Source organism: Pezoporus occidentalis, unplaced genomic scaffold, assembly GCF_034315485.1.
Source record: "Pezoporus occidentalis ecotype Australia unplaced genomic scaffold, CSIRO_AGI_Poc_V1 ctg63, whole genome shotgun sequence".
Taxonomy (NCBI): domain Eukaryota; kingdom Metazoa; phylum Chordata; class Aves; order Psittaciformes; family Psittacidae; genus Pezoporus; species Pezoporus occidentalis.
Genome location: NW_026915977.1, coordinates 5,715,123 through 5,737,809, shown reverse-complemented (window position 1 = coordinate 5,737,809; position 22,687 = coordinate 5,715,123). Strand labels below are relative to the sequence as shown.

The following is a 22,687-nucleotide window of genomic DNA, read 5'->3' as shown; positions in this document are numbered from 1 at the left end:
CCATCCAGGAAGCAGAGGGGTGCCCTGGGGTGCAACACCCAGGGCCTGCCCACACTGTGCTTGGGCAGTGCATTCAAGGCTGGGCTGGATGTGGATTTGGGCAACCTGATCTAGTGGAAGGTGTCCCTGTCACTGCAGGGGTTAGACTAGATGGGCTTGGAAGGTCCCTTCCAACCCAACCCATCCTATGATTCTAACTCCTTCTTTCCCATCCTGACTTACGTCTCCCCATAGACGTGCTGCCACACTGAAATGCTGGCTGGAGGCTGACAAGAACAGCCACAGACTAATGAATTTCAGTCTTTTTGAATGAGCACACATCCCAGCTTTAGGATGCTAATGCCTGAATACCAAATGCTAACAGGGATAGCCAGTACCTGTGGTACTGGAAGGAACACACAAGCATCTTGCAACACTTCAGCTGTTTCTCTCAGCCTTCTTGTAACTGAAAACACCTTTTCTAAAGTTTGTATATTTGAAGGCTTTAGCGCTTTCTGTAAAGTATTCAATAAACGTAAAGCAGTATTTTTGGGGTGTAAATTAGTACTGCATAGATTGTCTTTTATGTTCTTCTAAAATAGGAAATGCCTTAACGTTAACCATTTGGCTTAGCAATGCACTTAAATGTACCTAAGCAAATGCTGAAGAAACCCATTTTTTCTTTTCAGATCAGATTAATTTCAGTGCTGCTTTCAGAACACACAGGCAAAACCAGTAGCTGAAGTCTGAATATTAAGTCTGAGTGAGCATAACGGCATACAGACCAAATGATGACCTGCCAAAAACTGGCTAGTTTTTAATGTCAGAAAATGGGATCAGAAAACTACAAAAATGAAGATGAAAATTGTTAAAGTGCTTTGGAAAGTAATCCATCAGTGTTACTATTGATGCCACATGTTACATTTCATAAAAGGATGTCAAAATACATGGAGAACTACTGATTTAGCTCTAGGAGGCTTACAGCTACCTAGATTTCTCTCCCAAACATGTGCTGTGGTCATACCAAGGAGGCTAAACCCTTAAGAATCAGAACTAAATCAATTCACACAATTGCAGGTATAACCTGCAGTATTCAGGAAAGAATAACAATTTAAATTGGGATGGTTTGCTTCCTAAACAGACTTTAGAAACAGCAGAAGCCTCTGGAGGCCACTCCATACAGAATATGACTGTAAGAATGCCAAGAATATTTTAATCATGCACCATCTTCTATATGCCATTATTTCTACATTAATGAGTAAATGAACTGTGAAAAGATGTTGGAAAACACAGGAGAGAGAAAACATACATGGATTAGTCAGGCAGCTTTGGGGATTTTTAAGTAATGTCATTGATGTCATGCCTCTGTAGTCCAGCTGTACACACCGGCACAAGTTAGTTTGCCACTTACTGCTTGCATTGTTTCTGTGTACCCACTTGTATGAGGACTGGAGCTGGCTGCTTACCAATTTCCCTGTCTCCATGGATTATCTCCTCTATTTTGATGTGTTTTTTGAAGCCCTAAAGCAACTGAATGTTAAAATAAAACGAAGAGTCTTTTCTTGATTCCTCACAGTCAATTTAGGAATATAGTTAGTCAAAATTTCTCCTCTTGTGGATGTGGGATTCCGGCTCCATCAGTATGTAACCACAAGCATTTGGATTTTGGAAACAGCAATAGAAACCTGTATCAGCTGTTTATAATGGAATGCTGGTCTTAAAACTCTATGATCTCAAAAATTGTTTAATAAAGTTACTATCAATTTTTCTTCTTTTGGTATTATACCATATACTATTCACTGAGACTCTTACCGTAGGAGTGCAAATAAAGAAGATAGATACATTCTCCTCTTGCGTTTGCAATTCTTCATCCTGGCTCTGTGCAAAAGTGCTCTAGTACATGGATTCAATCCACAACTACAAATCACATTCACACTTACATATGTTCTTAAATCACAGTTATAGTGAGGCTAAAATTTGACTCTCAGTTGCTTTTCTGTTGCTGAGTTTTTGATTTTCCTACTACACTGGCCTGATCAAATGTGCTTCATAAACATGAAACATTAGAAAAGAAGGGGAAGAAAAAAAAAAAGGATTAACTGAAATTCTCTCACTTATTATAATGTAATTGCTATTACAGTAACAGCTTGAGCCAGTTTTCCTTTGTGGATCTAAGGATGGAAAGTCTGAGTAGCATTTCTTTTCCAAATTGTAGTATAATTGCCCCAGTCTGAGAAACAGACATCTCAGAAAGGCCTTGTCTGTCACAAACATGGGAAACCTACTCAGAGAGACGAATAAATAACCAGGTGGCCAGACTGAGCTGCATACCAGACTGACGAGATGCACTGAGCTACATCCTCCTACAGCTACAAAATTCACTGTGAAATCTGATTCTTGGCTCTTCCTCTATCCTTCACCTCTTATTCACCCAAGTGAGAATCTTCCCTCTTAACCTCTGACAGTTTATCTTCTAAGGGAGCCTTTGACATGTGTGATTTTTTAAATTGGCTTTTACAACTAAAATACAACATATTGTATCAACTGGGGTTTTCTCATTCACCTGCTCAGTGACTTCTTTAGAGATCATGATAAATTTGTGACTAAAGTTGAGTTGACTTTTCCTGACTATATCACATTTATTACTGTGTGAACTTACTCCACTCTAGTAGTAGCAATACTGCTCTAGTAGCTTCTATTCATTTGCCTGGTACAGTTTTCAACAGTAGGATGATTATCCTAAGAGGGAAATATTATGTGTACTTTCTCTTGCATATCACAAAGATTTCCAAGACAGACTTTCATTTGCACATCAGTTAGCAGCTGGGCTCTTGCATAAGCCAGTACATTGCACTTGAATGTTAGGTGGCTGATGAGAGAACTTTCAAAATGCCATACTAGTTCATAAAAAGCAATTCTACTGAAGACAGAGTGCAGGAAGTCATTCAGGGTAAGAGAACTCAACCAAAAAATCTCAGAAAAAGCTTTACATGAACATGCGCAAGTTAATTAGAGTATTTTCTGTATATTTTACTATACTCTTTTTTGCTCAGTTTCAAGGCATGGAGTTTAATAAAATCAGAGTGGTGTCAAAAGGACAGGGTATCTCTGACCTGCAGGCTGAAATACACCATGGAAATAAATACTCAAACCTGTCTTAGAGGGTTAGCTCAGGTGCCAGAAGCAGTCTAGCTGGGGTGTCAGGGAATTCAGTTAGGCAATTTACCAAACAGAACCCTACCCTTGTTTAAGATGACTCAAATCATCCATTATAACAAGAACTCAGGAATGCTGGGCAGTTTACAATGGAACTATCATGGCTTTTTATCTAGTGACAACATATTAAAATGAAGACTTTCTGAAACCAAAGATTTGCCCACAGTAGGGCACTGCAGGAATACCTGCCCCTACCTGAGCTATACTTGAACTGGAGGTTATGGGGAATGTTTACACAGCCCAGCGCTGGGCAAAGTAAGTAGCTGCACAGCTATTTTGCAAAGGCTGTTGACCCATTAAGTCTGAGCAGAATGCTCTGCTGGTATAGCTATGCTTCTTTAAGGACCTGAGCTATCTCTGCACTGCACAGCACCACATAAACAGCCTTGAGACCTCTCTGTTTACTCCCAGATCAGGCATGGCAGGTATAACAGCCAGGTTAGCTTCTCAGGTCACCTTTCCAATACATCCTAAGGTCCTTTGGAGGAAGTGTTTCTGTAGGCAAGAAGGCGGCAGACCAAGGCTTTAAATCCACCCATTTTATGCATCTTCACTGAGACTAACAACTGCTTTTTTAAGGAAAGACAAGCTATGATGGGTACCAGCTCAGGGGCTGCCTCATGTTACAGCTATTTACTGTTAGCTTGTGCCAAAAACAGTTAGCATCCCTGCCCATCAGCTCCTGGCCCCACATTCCCAACCTCTTTTGTGTCATGGAAAAGCCTCACAATTTTGACATCCTATTTCTAAATTCCTATTGTAGAAATACAAACTGCTCACTTGTATCTTACAACTCCAGTAGTTACAAAGCAGAAGGTCTTGCTCAATCTCTGCTGCTATAACCAACAGAGAATCTTCTGCCCATCAGGTCTGTGAAATCCAAGGCTTGCCTTACTTGACAAACACGCATTTATTTTTCTGACCAGATCCCACAGTGGCTTCTTTTGCAAAAAAAAATGCTTCTTCTAATGCTGTGCTCTTAGTCCTCTGTTCCTGACTGCCTTCCCATTAACACATCTTTCCAAGGTTAACAGCGCACCACAATTATATGTAGAGAATTGCATAGGGAAAGGTTGAGAGTATAAACAGGACACAAAGTGCACTATTTTAAAATCAGCTTTGCTTCTTTGTTTTTAGAATGATCTTGTGGGGTTTTTTATTAACAACTGCTTATTATTTGGGTTTTTTTGGCTAACAGCAGTTCATTATTTGCAGAAGGATTTGCTTACTGGGCAGGATCATCAGTAATAGCTCAAAGCAAAAATGATTCTCAAATTGGGAAAGATAACTGAAAGGAGCATTACATCTTGCCGAAAGCCTGTGACATGAACATTAAGAAAGTACACTATGAACTGAGATTATGGGCCTGGTGGTGTGCAAACTTTGACACAGAACTGAATACAAGGTATGCTTTTTGCTTTCCCCATAAACCATCTTTCTAGATTAAGAATGAAAGGAATCACAGACCCACTGCCTCATCTAGCCCTTGAAACACAGGACATTTTTGTCTTGTAGCAACTAGCAATGAGGCATTGAGCAACTTGATTGTTACTTTAGCTGTGGTGGGACATTAACAGACAAACAAAAGGTTCTTAGTGCTTGTCCTTAAATCCCAGCCTGCCCTTTTAAGATGGTCTTGTTTTCATTCCTTCTCACAAGCCTAACTCACAGAATCTGTTATCCTCCGTTCAGCATTATGTCTACTGGAAAACAGCAAATGGCATTTCTGTCAGCTGAGAATCTAAATCAGACCTGCACTTAAATGTCTGTTAAATTTTTGTTTGTGTATTCTACTCAACAACAAAAACTCCAGAGCTCTGTCTTAAGAGAAACTGGAAAGATCTTCTGTTGGGTCTTGCAGTCTGGTTTCGGTAACAAATAAAGATACAGTGCATTCCTTCAGGGAAGTATTGATATGAATCATCCTATTCAAGAAAAGGTGTATTAGAAAAGAGTGAATCATTGTTTGCTCTATGCAGTGCTCCAGAACATTGTAGGTACAAGTATTATTCATCCAGATGTGTAGTAACTTCACTAAAAACGCTCTTCTTAAGTACACATAGCCCTTTTGGAATGCGTAACAGCCTTACTTTGGGACCAGCTATTCCATTCTGTACATACTGATAGAAACAAAATCACTGTAAGCACAGTAATAAACCTGGCATTATCAGTGTGTGCATCTTTTTTTCTCCTGGTAGTCTGCCCACACAGACTGAAAGCACTCAATCACATTTGATCTTGAAAACTAAACATTACTAACCCTGGCTAACATTTAGATGGGAGGTCATAAAATGCAGAATCACAACTGATATAGAACAAAGAACTGTGACTGACTATTCAATAAATGTTACGCCACATATATCAGAAGATTGATTTTATTTAGTCCTACTGTTACTGTTAGATTGCTATGGAAGAAAAAGAAAACAAGAATCAATAATTCCAAATCCTATATTTAGTTGCAAGCAAAGATATGCTTTCAGCAAAGAGGAAATAGTATTTCAAGAAACTTGCATTTCTTAATCTAAGCCAGTGCTATTTACATTTAATTACAAAAAAGTGATATATTAATATACAACTAAAACCACCTGCAACTGAATTTAGCCTAAAGGTTTTCACTGTAAACACTGTCACCTCCGTAGCAGGATAAATTGCATCTTTAAACTTGCATGAAAAAGGAGATGATCCTTTCTTGCCAACAGGATGGAAGAGGGACAACAGAATACTATTACAATTAGGAACTTGTATTCTCTTTCTGCAGAAACAAAAGTCCAGTTTTCCCCTTAGGGTAGATACGGCTATTTTGTATTTTACAAATTACAAGCATGCCAGTGATTGAACGCAAGATAAATGCAACATTTGAAATAACCAATCACTGCTGTCAGCTGACAATAGCTTCCTTATTCACTATTAGGCAAACAGTGCTTTGATACAGCTCATGGACTGTTGGAAAAGTAATTGGTAATAAAACGCATTGAAAGATTTTGGAAGGCCTGAGCCTATCAGCATGTCTGAGCTGGGCACAACATCTCTGTGAATGAAATTCACTGCATGGGGTGTAAGTGCTGTGTTCTCTACACGCCCACATCCTCTAACAGGACCCATGCACACCCTTTCATTAGTTTTTCCCATATTTGCATACTATCTAATTAGAAATCAAGATTCTTTATCTGTTTAAATTATTTATATTAATCCTCATTTAATTTACAGTTTAGTTTATACTGATTTATCTTTTAACTATTCATATTTATTGTCTTCAGAAGATTAGAAAACCCTTCACTTGCAGCTTTCCTTGAATAAAAGCTGTCCCAGAAAGCTTACAATGGCATTCTTACATATTGTTACCATACATATTCATATATATTGCTACATATTGTTAGGTTTTCACAATTCAGAACTTTTTTCCAATCTTTTATAGAATTATTTATGCTTAGGAGTATGTGCATCACGAATAGGAGACTGTGTGCTCTAGACCTTTAACTAGCACATGACTGGGCAGGATTTGCCCCTAAAAGGAGTAACAACAACAACAAAATAATCCATTGGCCTTTCGCTCTAACCCACTCTAACCCATGACCATATGAGCACTGTAGGTCTGTGTAAGACATTATTGCCAACATATATATAGCTCTTGCATCACACATGACGTGTGAACAGTTTGAGTGGGGCTCTGTATCAAACCTACATCACTGGATTGACAACTGAAGTGTAGGTGTTTCAATACTCTGCTGCAGAGACTTCAATGTCCTGGGAGTGAGCTGCAGACTTACGCAGCTCTGTCCAATTGTGAAGCAACATAACCTGTAATAGCTGTTGTTATTTCCCTTCTCTGGAGTGTCTTTCTTATGACTATCTCTGGGTTATACAGCTAATAAAGACAGACCACATGTAGACACAAGTATTATTACACAAGAGCTGTTCTGGTGTAAATGTCCAGTTTTTAGTTATGAAAAAAGAGATTCTTTTTGAGACTCACTTTGTATTATTATAATCAAAAAGAAAATTCTATTTCTAGATTCAATTCTCTTGCAAATTCTGAAATATTTTACAAAGTCACAAAACCTAGTCAACTTCTGGAGTGCAGTGATGTTGTGCCATGACTACAGCTGGCTGCATTCCAGCCCAACATGTTGACTCATGAACTTAGTGTCCCTCTGTTATTCTTACAAAACCTTGTTCTTGTGTGTGGCACAAAAGCTTAGGATTCTCTTAAACAATACATTTCTAGAGGCTCATTCTTGGTAGTCAGCTAATCATGTGTGAACTCCCTGCAAATATTTAAAAAGCAAGCCAGAACAGTTGTGTTGACTCAAGAGTGCACCATACCACCTTTCGGTCAGGTAATGTACACAAGAGGAGTCCCTCTCATTACAGACACTGCCAAAGGGTCAAATTCTTGCCCTTTTTGGCAATCCAGAAGAACAGCTCTGTTAGATGCTGTTAAAATTAGGGAAACGTATGAAATCTTTAGCACTCTGACTTGCTTCTGCCTTACAGGCAGGCTCTAGCACCCTTTATCCTCTTCAAATGAGATCCTAAACACATGGGAAGACAGAAAAATAAAGGGCACTTATCTTTTTATAATTCTAAATATCTACGTCATCTTAAAAACGGTACTTTCACTACTTTAATCTTAATATTTTCATGCATTGATTGCTACATATCCACAAACATTTCATTCATACAGACAGATCATGAGGAAATATTTTAGCATCCTACAGATTCAAAAGCAAGCCTCCCAAACTTAGCAGCAGCAATGGAAATAAAGTGCAGCAGTTTTTTGCATGAGAATTTAGACACGCAAATCCAGACTGCGTCTAAACATCCATGAGTGTCAAACCTTTGAGAAGATGCTTGTGAAAAATAAGGTTCTTATCAGAAATTCAACAGGGTAGACTTTCCATACTGTATTTGGAATAAAAAAGTCTTGGTCACTCATTCAACAAATTTGGGCAAATTTATATGAATTTTAGCAAAGCAACTTTAGATATCACAGCTTTCATTTATCTGATATCCCAACCAGCTGTAGCTTGTTAAACAATCTTCAGAAGTATTTCATGTAATCAAGAAATCATTTCACAAACATGATCCTAGGAAAAGTACACAGCATTGTATCTGTGTGAAGGCACCAAAGTTCAGGCAGGTGACAAACTGAACACAAACTCCAAATTTCAAGACACAGAAACCATAATTTAGTATATTTTTTAAAACCTTTCCTATCTTTGGTAAGTGATCTTACTTTCTATGAGGCTGCTCTAGATTTACGATGCTGCTAAGAACAGAACAAGTCTCAGAGAAAGGGGAATGAAGTGCACTCATATACTCTGACACACTCTGTAAGTTATTTTTTTGCAATGGAAGCATAACTTTGCTTCCCTTTTTGCTCTTAAAAGCATAAGATAGAATTCCCTTTCCACAGCTTGCAGAAGGAAAATTAACTAACATGCATAGCACATGACTCCACCCTACCTCCCATTTTAGGCTGCACCCACTCCCAAAATAGCAGTGCTTGTGCCACGCAGTGTTCACTTCGCATCAGCTCTAGTGGATACGTATTTATTACGGTCTGCAGACACAAGGAGAGTGTGTTATTAACTGTGTGAATAGTAAAAATGTGAATTTTAATTGACACTTGGCTAAGAAAATCAAGTATGTTTGCCTAAGAAATATAATATTTGCTTACAAGAAGTTTGAAAATGAATACAATTAAACACGTATTTCAGCTTTGCCCATGCAAACATGAGCAGCCTGTAGCAATCTTTGTTATCTCAACTTATTCAGTACTCCAACACAGAATTGTGTTAAGTATATCACAGTGACATGATGTTGTTGCAGAATATTATGGGGTGTTCATATGAAAACTAATCTCTTGACACCTCTCCCATGAAACAGAAAAAATCAGATTTTCTACAGATAAACCCCACCCAGTCCAAGTCACATTGCTGATACTACGCAGCAACTTCCTTCACTCCAAAAACCTGGAAACATGTCAAAACTTTTCTAAAAATACTGTTTTCCTTTTTCCACATAAGTAAGCAGAGGCAAAGACACTTTAAGCGACTTAAATTTGAATATAATCCAACACCCATTATAAACACTGTATTACACTATCTTTCCAAAAGGAGTCAGGAAGTGATACCTGACTGCAGATGTACTTGTCAGACTATTCCCAAAAGATCTTATGAAACACTGTTCTGTTTATTAAATCTTCAGATTTACGATCAATAATAATGTTAATTGACTTCATTAATGACATTTAAATCTTGCCACAAACAAACAAACTACTTTATGTACTTTGGAACTATAAATCATAGTTTCTTCTGGCTCGTCTACAAAGAAGAGTAACACGGGTTCATAAACACGTGGTTAATCTCCAGAGATAGCAGCTTTGGTGGGTCACAGACATTGAGTCTTTTATAATCAACAGATGAAACTCCTGAGGTGAGTGTCTTTTAGACCTAAACCCACTGGGATGGCAGAATGTCTCTTGAATCCAGGAATAAGGCATTTGCTCTGACAACAACTGCAGAGTTTTCATCATCCCACTAACTACAGACTGAATATGTAACAGTTCCAGAAATGGTTAATTCTACACTATATTACACACATAGTCTTCTGAGTTAATCACATTAACAGGAAATACAGCAGATAATACAGCAAACATTGTGTAAAGGATGTAAACAGTATTATCTTCAAAGAAATATTAATGACCTCTTCTTTCAGGAATCTGTCTTGATTTCCTATGACTGGAATGATATAGTTCAAGACAGAGAAACATGATGAAACAGTGGAGGATGACTCTCAAGTGAGTAGGAACAGGAGTTCTCTGGATGAACATAAAGGGGCTTTGACTTAATAGGAGCAAATTAAACAGGAATAGATGAAAACAAATGATCCTGAATTTTTCCATGCAAGTTTCAGTTTCCAAAGTTTCCGAAATTTACTTTCCTATTTCTCTTCAGCAATCTCAATGTAGTTTTTGTCTGAAAGATTAGGTTGATAGATGCATTAATGACAGAGCTAACAATCAATAGAAAATAAATCCTCTAGGTTTCAAGGAAGCTTTGAAAAACAAGAAAAATCAAATTCAATCTAATAAAACCACAAAAAAAAATCTGGACTACAATGGGGTTCTGAAAATCTGTATTGCCAAAGGTGAATTTTACATCACATTCTAATTTTCAGACTTGGAGCAAGTTTTCTTTCAGAAAGAATGCCATTTCAGAAGTGCAGTGCCTGCACTCTCCATGAAAAGGTCTGTGCTTCCTGTAACTAATGTACTAACAGACTTCAAACCATTTTTGGATTGATTCTGCTCAAATTCCATCAAATTCTTTTTAGCCCTGCCATTAACAGACTTTGGCCTTTTATCTTCCCATCTCAGCTTTCTGCAATTCCTCATTTTCAGTCCATTTGAAGTGCTATTTCTGGGTTTATATTTGTATTGTAGATATGATACAATGAACATTTCCTTGATTTTTTTTTTTAATTTTCCTTTTATCAGTTATCTTTATTTTTTTACAAGTAAAAATTTGGGAGCAATGAAGACATGAGGCAGAGAAACTACTAATGACCATGATGACCATATCCTCCTCCTGACTCATGCTGAAGGCAAAACAAAAGGTATTGAGCAATTAATACTAATTATTCAATGAAATTAATTTCTGTTCATTTAGTATTATATCCCATTGCAAACTTTTCACACGTTTTCTGTTGTTGTAGTGAAGTTATTGATGTAAATTCAAAACAAAACCTTTCCTAAATGTAATGCCACAGATCGTGGATCCAAATTTAAGTCTAACCACTGAATGAACCTGGGGTCCAGTCCCAGCAGCAGCATGCTTCCTTACCACCACTGCAGGCACGGCTTCAGAACTGACTCAGCTGCAATGATGAAACCCCTGAAACCACTGACATCCTTTCTCGTAACACGATGAATTTTTCTTGCCCATCTCCCATTCAAGTACAGACGAGGACCAGCTCTGCTTAGTTTCTGGGATATTACATGATCCTACCTCGAGCACAAAAGCATTTTAACTAACATGCTTATTAGCTTTCTTCATGTTAAAGTGATTAACATGTTACCTCTTGCTAATTTGTGACTCAAAGGACAAGACATTCGTCATTGCCCGTTTCTGGAGTTTTGTTACATTTATTTACTTTTTTCACTATTACAGCGATCACAACTTCTATGAAATGAGACATTAAATGAGACACCATTTCTATAAAAATCCTTTTCAATACCTAAATATATATATTTTAATTACAGAGATGCAGTAGTATACGCGTAATAAACCAAATTATTACCTCAAACCCTGTAATACACTCAGTGCTACCGCTGATTATCTAATGACTAAATCTATTCATTTAGATACCCATAATTTATGTTTATAAGTTCTATATTAGGTTTCTTTTCTGCTCTGGAATACTTATTCCCTGGCAAAGATGCCTTGCATATGGATATTAGGCATGACCAACAGACATGCTGGCAGATTTAACTCACGCTGCTGATATGTTATGCTGAGGTAAACCAACTCTGGAAAAAACAAAGTGCACAGGCAAACCAACCTTGCTGAATGGCTGGATTCTTAGTGGGCACAGCATCATGCTAACGTATCTGTATGGCTTTGGGATGCCACGCAGGGTTTCTTACCTCTGCCACAGCAGAGAGTTAACACTTGTGAGTCAGAGCTAGATCGTGGCTATCTTGGACTACAGGCAGAAAAACTTGGGTCTGTCTGCACAGGCATGCCCAGACCCATCCTACTGAAGATTTCAAAATGGTTAAAATGTATTTTATGGTCTTGAAATAAATATATATGGCCAAACAGAACTCTTGCTTACACAAGAGCAAATCGGGACTAACCATTTAATCTGCAGATCATTAAATTCAGGTCTGCTTTTCCAAATTTCCCACTGAAAGATCTGCTCCTATAACTTAGAGGTGGCAGAAGCAACCACTCATCCATTTCAGAAGAGACCCTGGCCCAACCTATACTAATATTTACCTTTAAGATAGCAGCACAAAGATAAACGACCATAGATTTTTAACAGAGAGATATTTGCTGAATAAAGTAGGACTAATGTTACTGTTTCGTTAGATATCTGATCGTAGAATGTGAAGACCTAATTTAGGGTGGCAAGAGTATGTTAAAAACAGGTGAATTATCACAGATCTCCTTTAGCTCTCCCCTGCACATCCTAATGCCATCAAGTTTTATTCTTTCAGTTCCACTTTTGCTACTTGATAAATGATTGCTCCCACTGTCTTTATGAATGGCATACTTAATGGGTAAGAAAATATTTTTGCCTTCCTCCTTTCATTCTTTCTTTCCTCATTTTCCACTAACTTATCAGATTCCACTTTGACAGTCTTCTAGAGATTTTAAACTACCCTTTATATCAGTGACTTTGATGTTAAATAGTGTCACCAAGGTCATTCTGACAGAAGGACCAGAAGTAATGTTTGTTTTGAAACTGAGTGCTCTGTTTTAATCTGTTTATTTCTGTACTAAGTCCAGGCACTTTGAGTTGTCATGATGATTCAGAGCAAAGTTGCAAAGCCTCAGTTCTACAAAGAGATTAGTCACTCTGTTTTTTTGTGCTGAGCTGCTCTGAGTCAGCTTCAAATTGCTGCACAGAGAGTACCCAGGTACATCTTCAAGTGGAGCAGGTAACTTTAGTGCAAGTTTCTGAAAGAAAAGCAGTTTCTGTGTACCTGAGCAAGTACCTGAGCCTTCCTTTTCTAATATCCCTAAATAAGAACTGGGTTTTAGAATAAATAAATTATAACAGTGTGAATGCTGATTTACATTTTTCCCCTAATCCAAGGAGAAACTTTAGGGTTAGCAGCCTGAATTTAATAAACTCTGAGTACACGAAGCAATCAGTTGAGCGATGCTCTTACTTCATGAACTATTTCAGGGGTTAAAAATTTACACACCGAAAGGTCTACTTTATTTTGTCCTTTCAGTCACTGGAAATAGTTCTTTTGCTTTTTAATTCCAGCAAAATGCAAGGTTTATGCAATTAGGCCACCTCTTTACTTGATTGTACACAGAGATTCTAAGTTTACTATGATTCTAAACAAGTGTCTCATTTGTATGGACCTGTTTTTTATTGATTGTCTGAGCTATATCTTTTGTTTTGCTGGATGTACATATATTTGTTTTGTATATATATATATGTGTGAAGGTATGTGTGTGTGAACCAACACTGTTAATTTTATAATGACTGGAGCTGGCATGGTATGTTCTTTAGTCTGTACATTGTGTATTATCTAGATACAATTCACACCATTTACAGGTATGTCAAAACTCAGTGTATTTGCAACACTGAGTGTGAAAATGAAGTGCATTACTACTGTAATGTTTTTACACCTACAGATCACAGAATCACAGAATGGTAGGGGCTGGAAGGGACCTCTGAAGATCATCTAGTCCAACAGCCCTGGTAAAACAGGTCACCTAGAACAGTCTGTACACGATCGTGTCCATGCAGGTTTTGAGTATTTCCAGAAGAGAGACCCCACCTGCTCTGGGAAGCCTGTGTCAATGCTCTGTCACCCTCCATAATCTTCCTTTTGCTCCTGATGTGCTTGAAGAAGCCCTACACCTGTATATGTAAACTCTATAAACTTAGTAGGAAAATACACTAACTCAAACTGTCTCTCTAGCTAACAATATCATCCTGATGCTTTCTGGAGAAAACCCCCATGAGACACCTTAGAATAAACTATCAGATTTCTCTCAATCATACAGCTGTATTAGTGCTTTTATGTGGGTCTGCAGACACATGGCAAAATAACCTGAAGGCTGAAAGTAGTGAATTTAGAGAAGGAAGGAGAAGGAAGAGGACCCAATCCACTTGTCAGTTATGACGTATTAGTGTTGCTCTTGTTGCTCTATGGCTATTTTGATTTCTTTCCACATGTGTGAGATCTGTATTCGCCACCCTCTCTTAACAGTATGTCAGTTACCTTTTCAGAATGGCCCTCCTCACAACTAACACATCATGCTGTTTTACTAGGCATTCAGAAGGCTTTAGCATGCCTTCTAACCATAGCATATTCAAGAACAAGCAAATGGTCATGTCTTGATTCAAGCTAAAACATTTCACTGAACTATTTTCAAGAGAAATTGTGGCCATTTGTTTGTATTTCATTTATTTTCGAGAGAAAATATTATGGCAAACACCCCTCAAATGTGTAATCACTGTATGAAGGAATCACACCAAATGTGACTTTTCCTTCATAATCCCTTGACACCTGTTTATAGTCTAATTTATTTAACAACAATTAACTAATAATTATCAAACTAACAACAGGCATTTAAATATTTAAATAAAAGTAACTGTAGAGGTATTATCTGTTGCACTTGTTTGTTCTTTCAGTCAACTTTATGCCAATCACAGAGACAGCCTAGACCAGGTTTTGCAGCTTTACCTTCCACACCATAAGGGTATACCTTTTAGAATGACTGTTAGGTTCCTAAAAAAAAGGGGCACATCATAATTTTTATAATAATCATAATTTATTACTCAGTCTTTTATTATTTTGTGAAGTGATGAAAAGTAAGGCTTGGCAAGCATAAAAGATTAACCAGAATAACAGAACAGCCCTGACAACTGAGTATCAGTAGACAGCAAATACTCAGTGACAATCTGTTGTTTAATTTATTGCAACATAATGTTTGCTGGCTCTATTATAAACTATTTTCTTTTGTAAAAAATTTTTAGTTGTTGTGAAAACTACTTGTGACTCTGTGAAAGTTCTTTCTGAAGAACAAACGTAGGTGTAAGGATCATACCAAATGAAATCTCAAGTTACATGCTTAAAATGAGATTGCACAATCCATATTTGTGTTGGTGAGCAGCTACTTACCCAAGCAGTCCTACAGGCTAAACTGAACAAATTGATATTTCTTCATGCATTTCCTCCTGTATTGATAGGTGTGTAATTTGCTCCTTAAGTACATGGTTCAGGTAATTTGAAAAAAAAAAACTAAACTATAAAAGTTCAGATGTCTCACATTGAAGTGACCAATTTCAACATACACTATCCTATCTGCTTTAGATTTTCCTCCTTCATAAACCAGGAAAGAAATCACTGCTAGGCTTCACACAGAATTACTGGTGCTACCAAGTCAGGAATTCTAAATGCCTGATTCCTAGTAGGTTACCAGAATCATTAACCTCTTTAACTATTAACAACGGACCTTTGCATTGCTAGTCAATCTAACACTACCAAATGAATACTTTAATCTCAATTATTTACAGGTAAATCACTGTTCATCTGTAAAATCTGCTGAATGAATCTGTTAAAAGCCATTGCAAAGCTTAATTCGTTCATCAGCTGATTATTTGCTAATGCTAGCCTTAAATTCTTAAATTTAACACAGAGGAAGTATTTTTGTTGTTTTACATACGAGTACAACTCAAAAAGAAAATACCAAGAACTCTGATTTGTTTAATTACATTTTACTTGGTGATTATTACCCTTGCCAAATCTGCCTGGAATCAAACACTACTTGGCAAGGCCATGTAGATATTGCTGATGTATTCTCCCACTTCAACTGATCTGCTTGCTCCCTACGGGATGAGCAGTGAGTGTCCAAGGACGAAGCATTAGTTTCAGACCTGACAAGTGAGTACTGTGTTCCACCTGCCTACAAATGAGCAGTATAACACACTCAACACATCAGACACCTGATGGTCTCAAAAATCCGTATGGAGGTTGTAAGGCATTCTTGCATTCTGCTGTGTCATCACTCCATCCTTGCTGAAAGCTATTACCAAGGGCACACTATATTAATGAGCAAACCTCAAAGAGGTTTCCTTCCATGAGCAAGTGGAGAAGTTGGGGGAAGCTGGGTTGGAAGTAAACATAATCATTTCACTCCCTCCTCTGTCAGCAGAGAGCTGACTGGACACAACAGAGGGAATATGCTCCATCTGGCAAGGGCTGCCTGCATACTCCCTGCTTGTGCAATGCTGCAGCTCAGGGGAAATATGATTCAGAGGACTGCCTCTGAGTCATAATTTCTTTCTGAGCTCCATCTGAACTGGTAAGGTTTTGTCCCATACTGGGAACAAGCAACGATTCCATCTCAGCCTACATTCTGAAGTGTGCAAAATTCAAAAGCACTCACTTTGTGAGGGGCATTAATACAAATTGTTTTCTACTGAGCACTACTTTGCGACAATAAAGCAGGACCAATGTATATTGACAGAAAAAAACAACCACCCACCCACTGCAAATGATGTTAAAATGTAACCCAGTAGGTTTAGTGCTAGTGTTTTCTGGAATGTCTGTATTGTCCTGCTACACGTCTGAGATGATTCCATACCCATGTACAGGAGGTCTATCGGTCACACGCGGAAAGCCGAGCCGCTTATCACGCAAAGCCCACAGGGCTTCCCCGCCAGGCAGTCACAACCCCGCCGGCCCGGGCCGCAGAGAGACCTGCCGCGGATCTCGCGAGAGACAAGGCCTGGCCGTTACTGGGGCAACCAGCCCTCCACCCCATCATCCCCTCCCGGGCTGCCTGCCGAGCGGCACCGTGCGCCGGCTCCAGCAGCGAGTGGTACTCGTGGGCATCGCCCTCCCTGCATCCACCCGGCAGAGGTGGATGCGGCAACCCCGGGAGAGCTCCGACAAGAACGCGCCGCTGCCCAGACCCCAGGCTGTGCCGGACCCCCTCGCGGGTGACGGATGGCGACAACGGCACGGCAGTGTGAGGTGTGGCCGCACCGACGACCTGCTCAGCCCTGTGGCAGTGATTTGGGAGGAAGCAGGAAGGTGATGGAGGGAGCATTGGGGAGTCCGAGAAAGAGACAGACAGGTGGAACCATGCTCTGCCTTCCCTGAGAGAGCAACAGCCACTACGGAAAAAACAAGCCCAAGGGGATCCCTTATCCTCCCCCACTCTCTCTGGTTGCTCTCACACCTTCCTCCCATTTCTTTGCCAAAGGACCACCTTTGTATAATCACAGCCTGGTTTGTGTTGGAAGGGACCTTAAAGCTCATCCAGTTCCAACCTCCTGCCACGGGCAGGGACACCTTCCACTAGAGCAGGTTGCTCCAAGCCCCATCCAACCTGGTGTTGATCAAACTCCTCTTCCTTCTCTGTTCACTGACTTTGCTGTCTGCCTCATTGTTTCACACACATACTCCTTGAAAGTCAGCAGTATCCTGAAATCCTAACAAAAGCTGCTACATTTTTAGATGACCTCATAAAAAAAACTTCAAAACTTGACATACCCAACCCACAAGACAGATAACCCATTTGATAAGCGAGGCATTACAGAGCAAAGGTTGCAGGTTGTCCACAGCAAATGTTTTTTTTCCAAGAGATCACACAAAAGACACAACAAAAACACGGTGTGTCCTGTTTACTCCTTATTTCTCCCTGAGGCTACCTGCTAGCCTGAAATGTACCACTAGCTATCCTCACCAAACAGTGCAGTATGTGGAAAGATACAGCACTGCAGACACAGTCCATACTACATAGATTTCCAGGGTTTTACCTCATCCTAACTTTAATTCGATCCTGTAGTCTGACTCTTCCTGAGCAGCTGGACTGCATTACAACTGTGTCTGCATTAGCAAGAAAACACGGAGCAGTAGACGGCAAAGAGTCGGTGCTGAAAACTTGATGTCCACTCTAAGTGCATTTTGCAGTCTACCTGACAGTAGCTCTCGGATGGTTCAATGAACAGATAATCCATCAACATGCTGCTGTATCACAGCTTCTGGTCTAATTTCATCCGAAATGAATTCAGTTTGTGCACTCCAGGACTGCTACACACTGCAAATGAAAGCAGGTGAGTAGGGACAATTGAAAAATTGATTTCCAAGTTAACTTCTAATCCAAACTAAAATACTGACGTAGATACATCGTGGCTGTGCTCCTGGAATGCATCTTTTGGTTTAGATTCATCAAAAAGGAATTCACTTTGCATGCTCCAAAAGTCTTTTCTTCAAAAGCAAACTCCTGAACCTAAAATGCTAATACAGACACCCCCCTTGCAATCACAGCAGAGAGGAGCTCTTTGCTTCACCCTATGCTTTCTTGCAGAGCTCTACACGGTTAGTTTACTTCTTTGTAGGCATTTGTGCTTCAGAATGGTAAGGTTATGGGGATAGTGGCATTTACTACAGGCCAGTTCAATACAGTGAAGAGACATAAACCACTCCTTTACTACCTTGCATGGGCTACCTGCATTAGGTAACAGTGTCTAAGGAAGAGACACAGCAAAGCCTCTGTCAGCCCTTCCTGCAAATACGTTAAACTGGCTCATATAGCCAGGGGCAAAGGCACTTTCACTCTGCTTTTGCCAAGCACTGATGACTGCAGTTACCACAGATACTGACTGTTTGAGGAAGGCTGAAATGTAACCCTAAGCTGGTGCTTTCTTTGTAATGGCAATTGGCCATATTTGTTTAAAACCCCCCCAACATAGTAATAGTGAAGTTACAATATTATTTCTTACTGACAGAAGGTTTGGCATCCTCACAAATGGATTATGCTGTCTCTGTATCACAAATGGAGGCATTTCTGAGCTGTCGGTCAAAGATAGTGTAAAGCAAAAATACAAGCCCAACTTTTCCAACAGAAAGCTCAGACTCAGCTGAAAAAGAAAACACAACATGTGGCTGTGCCAGCCTCTGTGTGCAGAAGGATTCTATATGCCAGGATTCTTTCTTTAAAATATTTTCCCTTAAGTTAGATGGATCTTTTCTCTTCTCATAAATACTTTTCTTAAACTCAGGTGATCACTTGTTGCTCCATTACACAACATCACATTTCTAACAAAACATCTTTATGCTCTTGTATCAGAAAGTAAAAGAAATCTAAATAAAGAGTTAGCTGATTAACAACTGTGCATTTTTTCTCTCATTAAATTGTTCATAAATATTAAAAATATATGCCCTTACATAACAAGGAATGATAATTCAGACAAAGTTAGGGGAGTCCACAGGAAGTGTTTCAAGAGTTGGCCATGACTAGATTAAAAATTCAGCATATTTCGCCATGCATATGAGAGAGTTCTTTCTTTCTTACACCAAAAATAAAGGACAATTTCTGCCAATTAGACAACAGAGGAATATATAGAAGCTAAATAAAAACAGCATCACATGAAACTGTTTAAGTAATAGTCAGTTCATTAAGTGTGGCTGTGGTTGCGACAAGCACAAACACACTAATTCCCCAAGACAGGTATCGCTGGAGAAACTGAGGTTAAAAACAATCTGACCTCCACTGGAATTCCAGTATTGACACTCTGAGACTGGAGCTGTCATGAGAAAAAACAAGTACAAAACCACACAACTATGGTTGCTCCCTGTCCTGCTAAAGAAACCTCCACTAGGAAGGGAAGACACAAACTACCTAAAACGTTCCAATTCAAAAAATGAAACTGAAAAGTAACTGATTTTTCAAAGTGAGGATGGAGATGGTGATTGCAGTAGCTGGATCATCCCGCATAAAGCTGGAACTTCTTATTTATAAACTGTCCTGGGCGCACTTCCTTCAACTTCCACTAATGACTTTTTAAAACCAAAGAATGAAAGACATGCTGGCTAATCGATACACAACAGTTTTTCAGCAGGTATGATGTGCTAGCAAAGAAAGTAATAGGAAAGGGACATTGGCACTCAATTTGGGGGAATATTGCTTTCCGTTCTGAAAACAGTCCTTTCTGCTCATTAATGCTTGAAAACTAATGCTAATTGTACCATTTTTTATTTCCAGTTACATAAATGTGTATCTTTGATTTCTGTTCCACCCTGCTATTCTCCAAAGAAAACCTGTGAAATTAGTGAGTAGCAGTCTGGTTTGTTCAGTAGTGTCCACATCTTACTGACCTGGACAGACAGACAACAGACTGTATATTGCAAAAGGGCACATTTATGGTGTGGTTTTTTTTTTTCACTAAAGTGGTTGCATAATATTTCACACAATCCCAAAGCTGTCATCACTATATAACCCAAATAGCAACTATCCGTTAACAGGAAAACAAGTAGGCAAAATAATCTTACTATTCATCCCTGATCCAGTGAGAAAACATTTTGCAGATTGGAGCGTATGCCTTTGAAAACCAGCATTCTGTGGCTCTTTTCACTGCATGGTGACACTATCCCCAGTTATACAGAACAGTAAAGAAACCAAGCGTTTCTGTAGACAATTATGTGCCAGGATTAGATAGATGGTGAAAGGAGAATAATGGAACAAGTAAACAACCGGATCTTCATTATTAGAGTGGTGCTGAGCACCCGCTGCTCCCTCTAAATTAAACTGGGCAACTTTCATTAACATGTCTGCCTTTAATCTTTGTGCCTAAAAATCTTAAATTTAAATCAATGCATTTTCATAAATGAGCATCATAGCAAGTGCTGTGAAGGTTCTGGTATCTTACTTTCAACACAGTAAGGAGGGCTTGGATGAAAGCAGTAAGAGTTTGTGTACCTTACACCTGGAAAAATGCACATTTAGGGCATGCATAATGGATTCCATGCAGTTGTAGGGATAAAGGAAGTGCTTGGCTTTCAATGATTTTTATATACCCTTGATATCGTAATACCTGAGGTTCTCAGTCATTAACAGATTTTATCTCCAAAGACACTCCTTTGAGGAAGGGAGGAATTATTTCCATTTAATGACTAAGGAATTGAAGAACAACATAGATTGAGAGATTTGCCCAAGGATGTAGGGCAAACCTGCCACAAACTGAAGCAGCAGTTTAGAATTCCCAATCCGTGCCTTAAACAGAGGCATTTTTGTCCTCATCTTGGTTAAGAAATGTTACAAACATCCATTTTCTCATTCCACTGACACTGACTTCTAGGGAAGAGTTTGGGCCATGAATATGTATTATGAAGAATTACATTAGTTACTTTTACAAACTAAGTTAAAATAGTTAATAAAATGCTAGAAAAGTATATAAATCTATAAATTAGTGAAACAGTGTAACACTTGAACACTGCGGAGCTTACCTATCACTCAGCATCCTTTGGTTGCTAAATACTTCTGGGATAATTTAATTCTAAATTTCTACAGAGAGGTAATGTGGAGTTTCTTTCCTTTCTATGAACACGCCATGTGTAAGACTGAGCTAGGATTGTGTTCTGCTACTCAAGAAAACTTTTTTTTTCCCTGTCTTTTACTGAGCAATTATTCCCGTAGATGTAACTGAGGATGAGTATAATATAGGCTAGTGAATCTAGAAGAAATGAGCAACAAATCATGTGTCATTATAGCCACAATCTCTTATATCTTAACTGAATTAATAATATTGCTCTTTGTGGAATTTCATGGGCACCTATACAGACCCACTGCTTGTCCCTCAATACTTCTGCAGCAGATGACATACACAACCCTCCATCTGGCTCAATGGTACAAATACCAATCACTTAATTACTTAACATTACCAACATTATAGCCACTTGTGGAAACTGTGCAAATGAAAGAAATGGTTGCAAATTTCTGGTCTTTTACAGTGCATGCCTCTTGCAGACACTTGGTGGGTAGAAAGAGCAAATAAACGAAACACAAAGCAAACATACCTCCACTGCTATGAACTACAGGTTCTTCAAGTCTGGCTGAGATCAAGAGACACGCAGAGAGCACCTTGATTTCCCGTTACAGCTGCTGCAAAACAATGCAACCACAGTTAAGGAAGCATTTCATACTCAGGCTATGTTTGTTTCTGTAAGTAAAACTGAAGAACACAGAACTGACTCGACAGAACAGTGAGGCACTGACTTTAGAGAGTAAACTGTGGTGATGTGCCAGACCAATAGCCAGAGAAACACTGAGACAGAAACCTACAAAAGCTTAAGTTGTAATATTTTGTGACATAAAAAGACAGTAAAACTAGATCACATCCCATAACTATTACTTCAGTAATGGATGGATCTCATACACTAATAGGTATTCTTACATATTTTAAATGTAAGATAAAAATAAAAAAGCATTACTAAAGAAGCGATTAATTTTGATTCAATAACTGCATCAAAACAACATTTATCTGAAAAGAGAGAAAACAAATGAATTATTCTTCCTACTAATGAAAGTTGAGAAAGCATATGCAAAACAGAGATCAGTTTGCAGTTCAGGTAAGTATTTTCTAATAGTCACATAGAAAAATAAGAACAAGTTATGTTTTCAGGAAGGCTGAGCACTCTTTCTAAGCCAGAGAGGGCTCATCAGAAAAATCCATTTCCATAAGGTCTGTTTGTCTGAGCACACATGCTAACCACCCTAATGTCCTACACAACTGAATTAGGTATCTGTCACTTTCTCAACTCCCTAGTAAAAACACTAAAAGTGCAGTGTAAGAAGAAAGGCTTTAAGAGAGACCAGAAAACACCAGTACATTTCTTCTTGCATACAGAGGCAGCTTACTCATAGTTACTGTCAAACAAGCCCAGAGGTTGATGACTAAAAAAAAACATAAACAAAATAGAAAACCCGAGCCCTTTCTTTCAGATCAT

At 38.8% G+C, this 22,687-nt stretch overlaps 1 protein-coding gene across 2 annotated transcripts in view; it reads right to left on the bottom strand.

Moving 5' to 3' along the window:
• NXT2 (nuclear transport factor 2 like export factor 2) overlaps positions 1-21,844 on the bottom strand; it is a 62,745-nt gene extending 40,901 nt beyond the window's left edge. The window contains exon 1 of one of the 2 annotated variants that reach the window (XM_062640206.1): positions 21,758-21,844. Coding sequence is in view for 1 of the 2 variants with exons in the window: in XM_062640203.1 (XP_062496187.1) it covers positions 9,487-9,504 (18 nt within the window). In the remaining variant the exon portion in view is untranslated. Of the gene's footprint in view, positions 1-9,486; positions 9,565-21,757 lie in introns of those variants that run through there. The other variant, XM_062640203.1, reaches the window with a different exon arrangement.
• Positions 21,845-22,687: the final 843 nt, after the last annotated feature.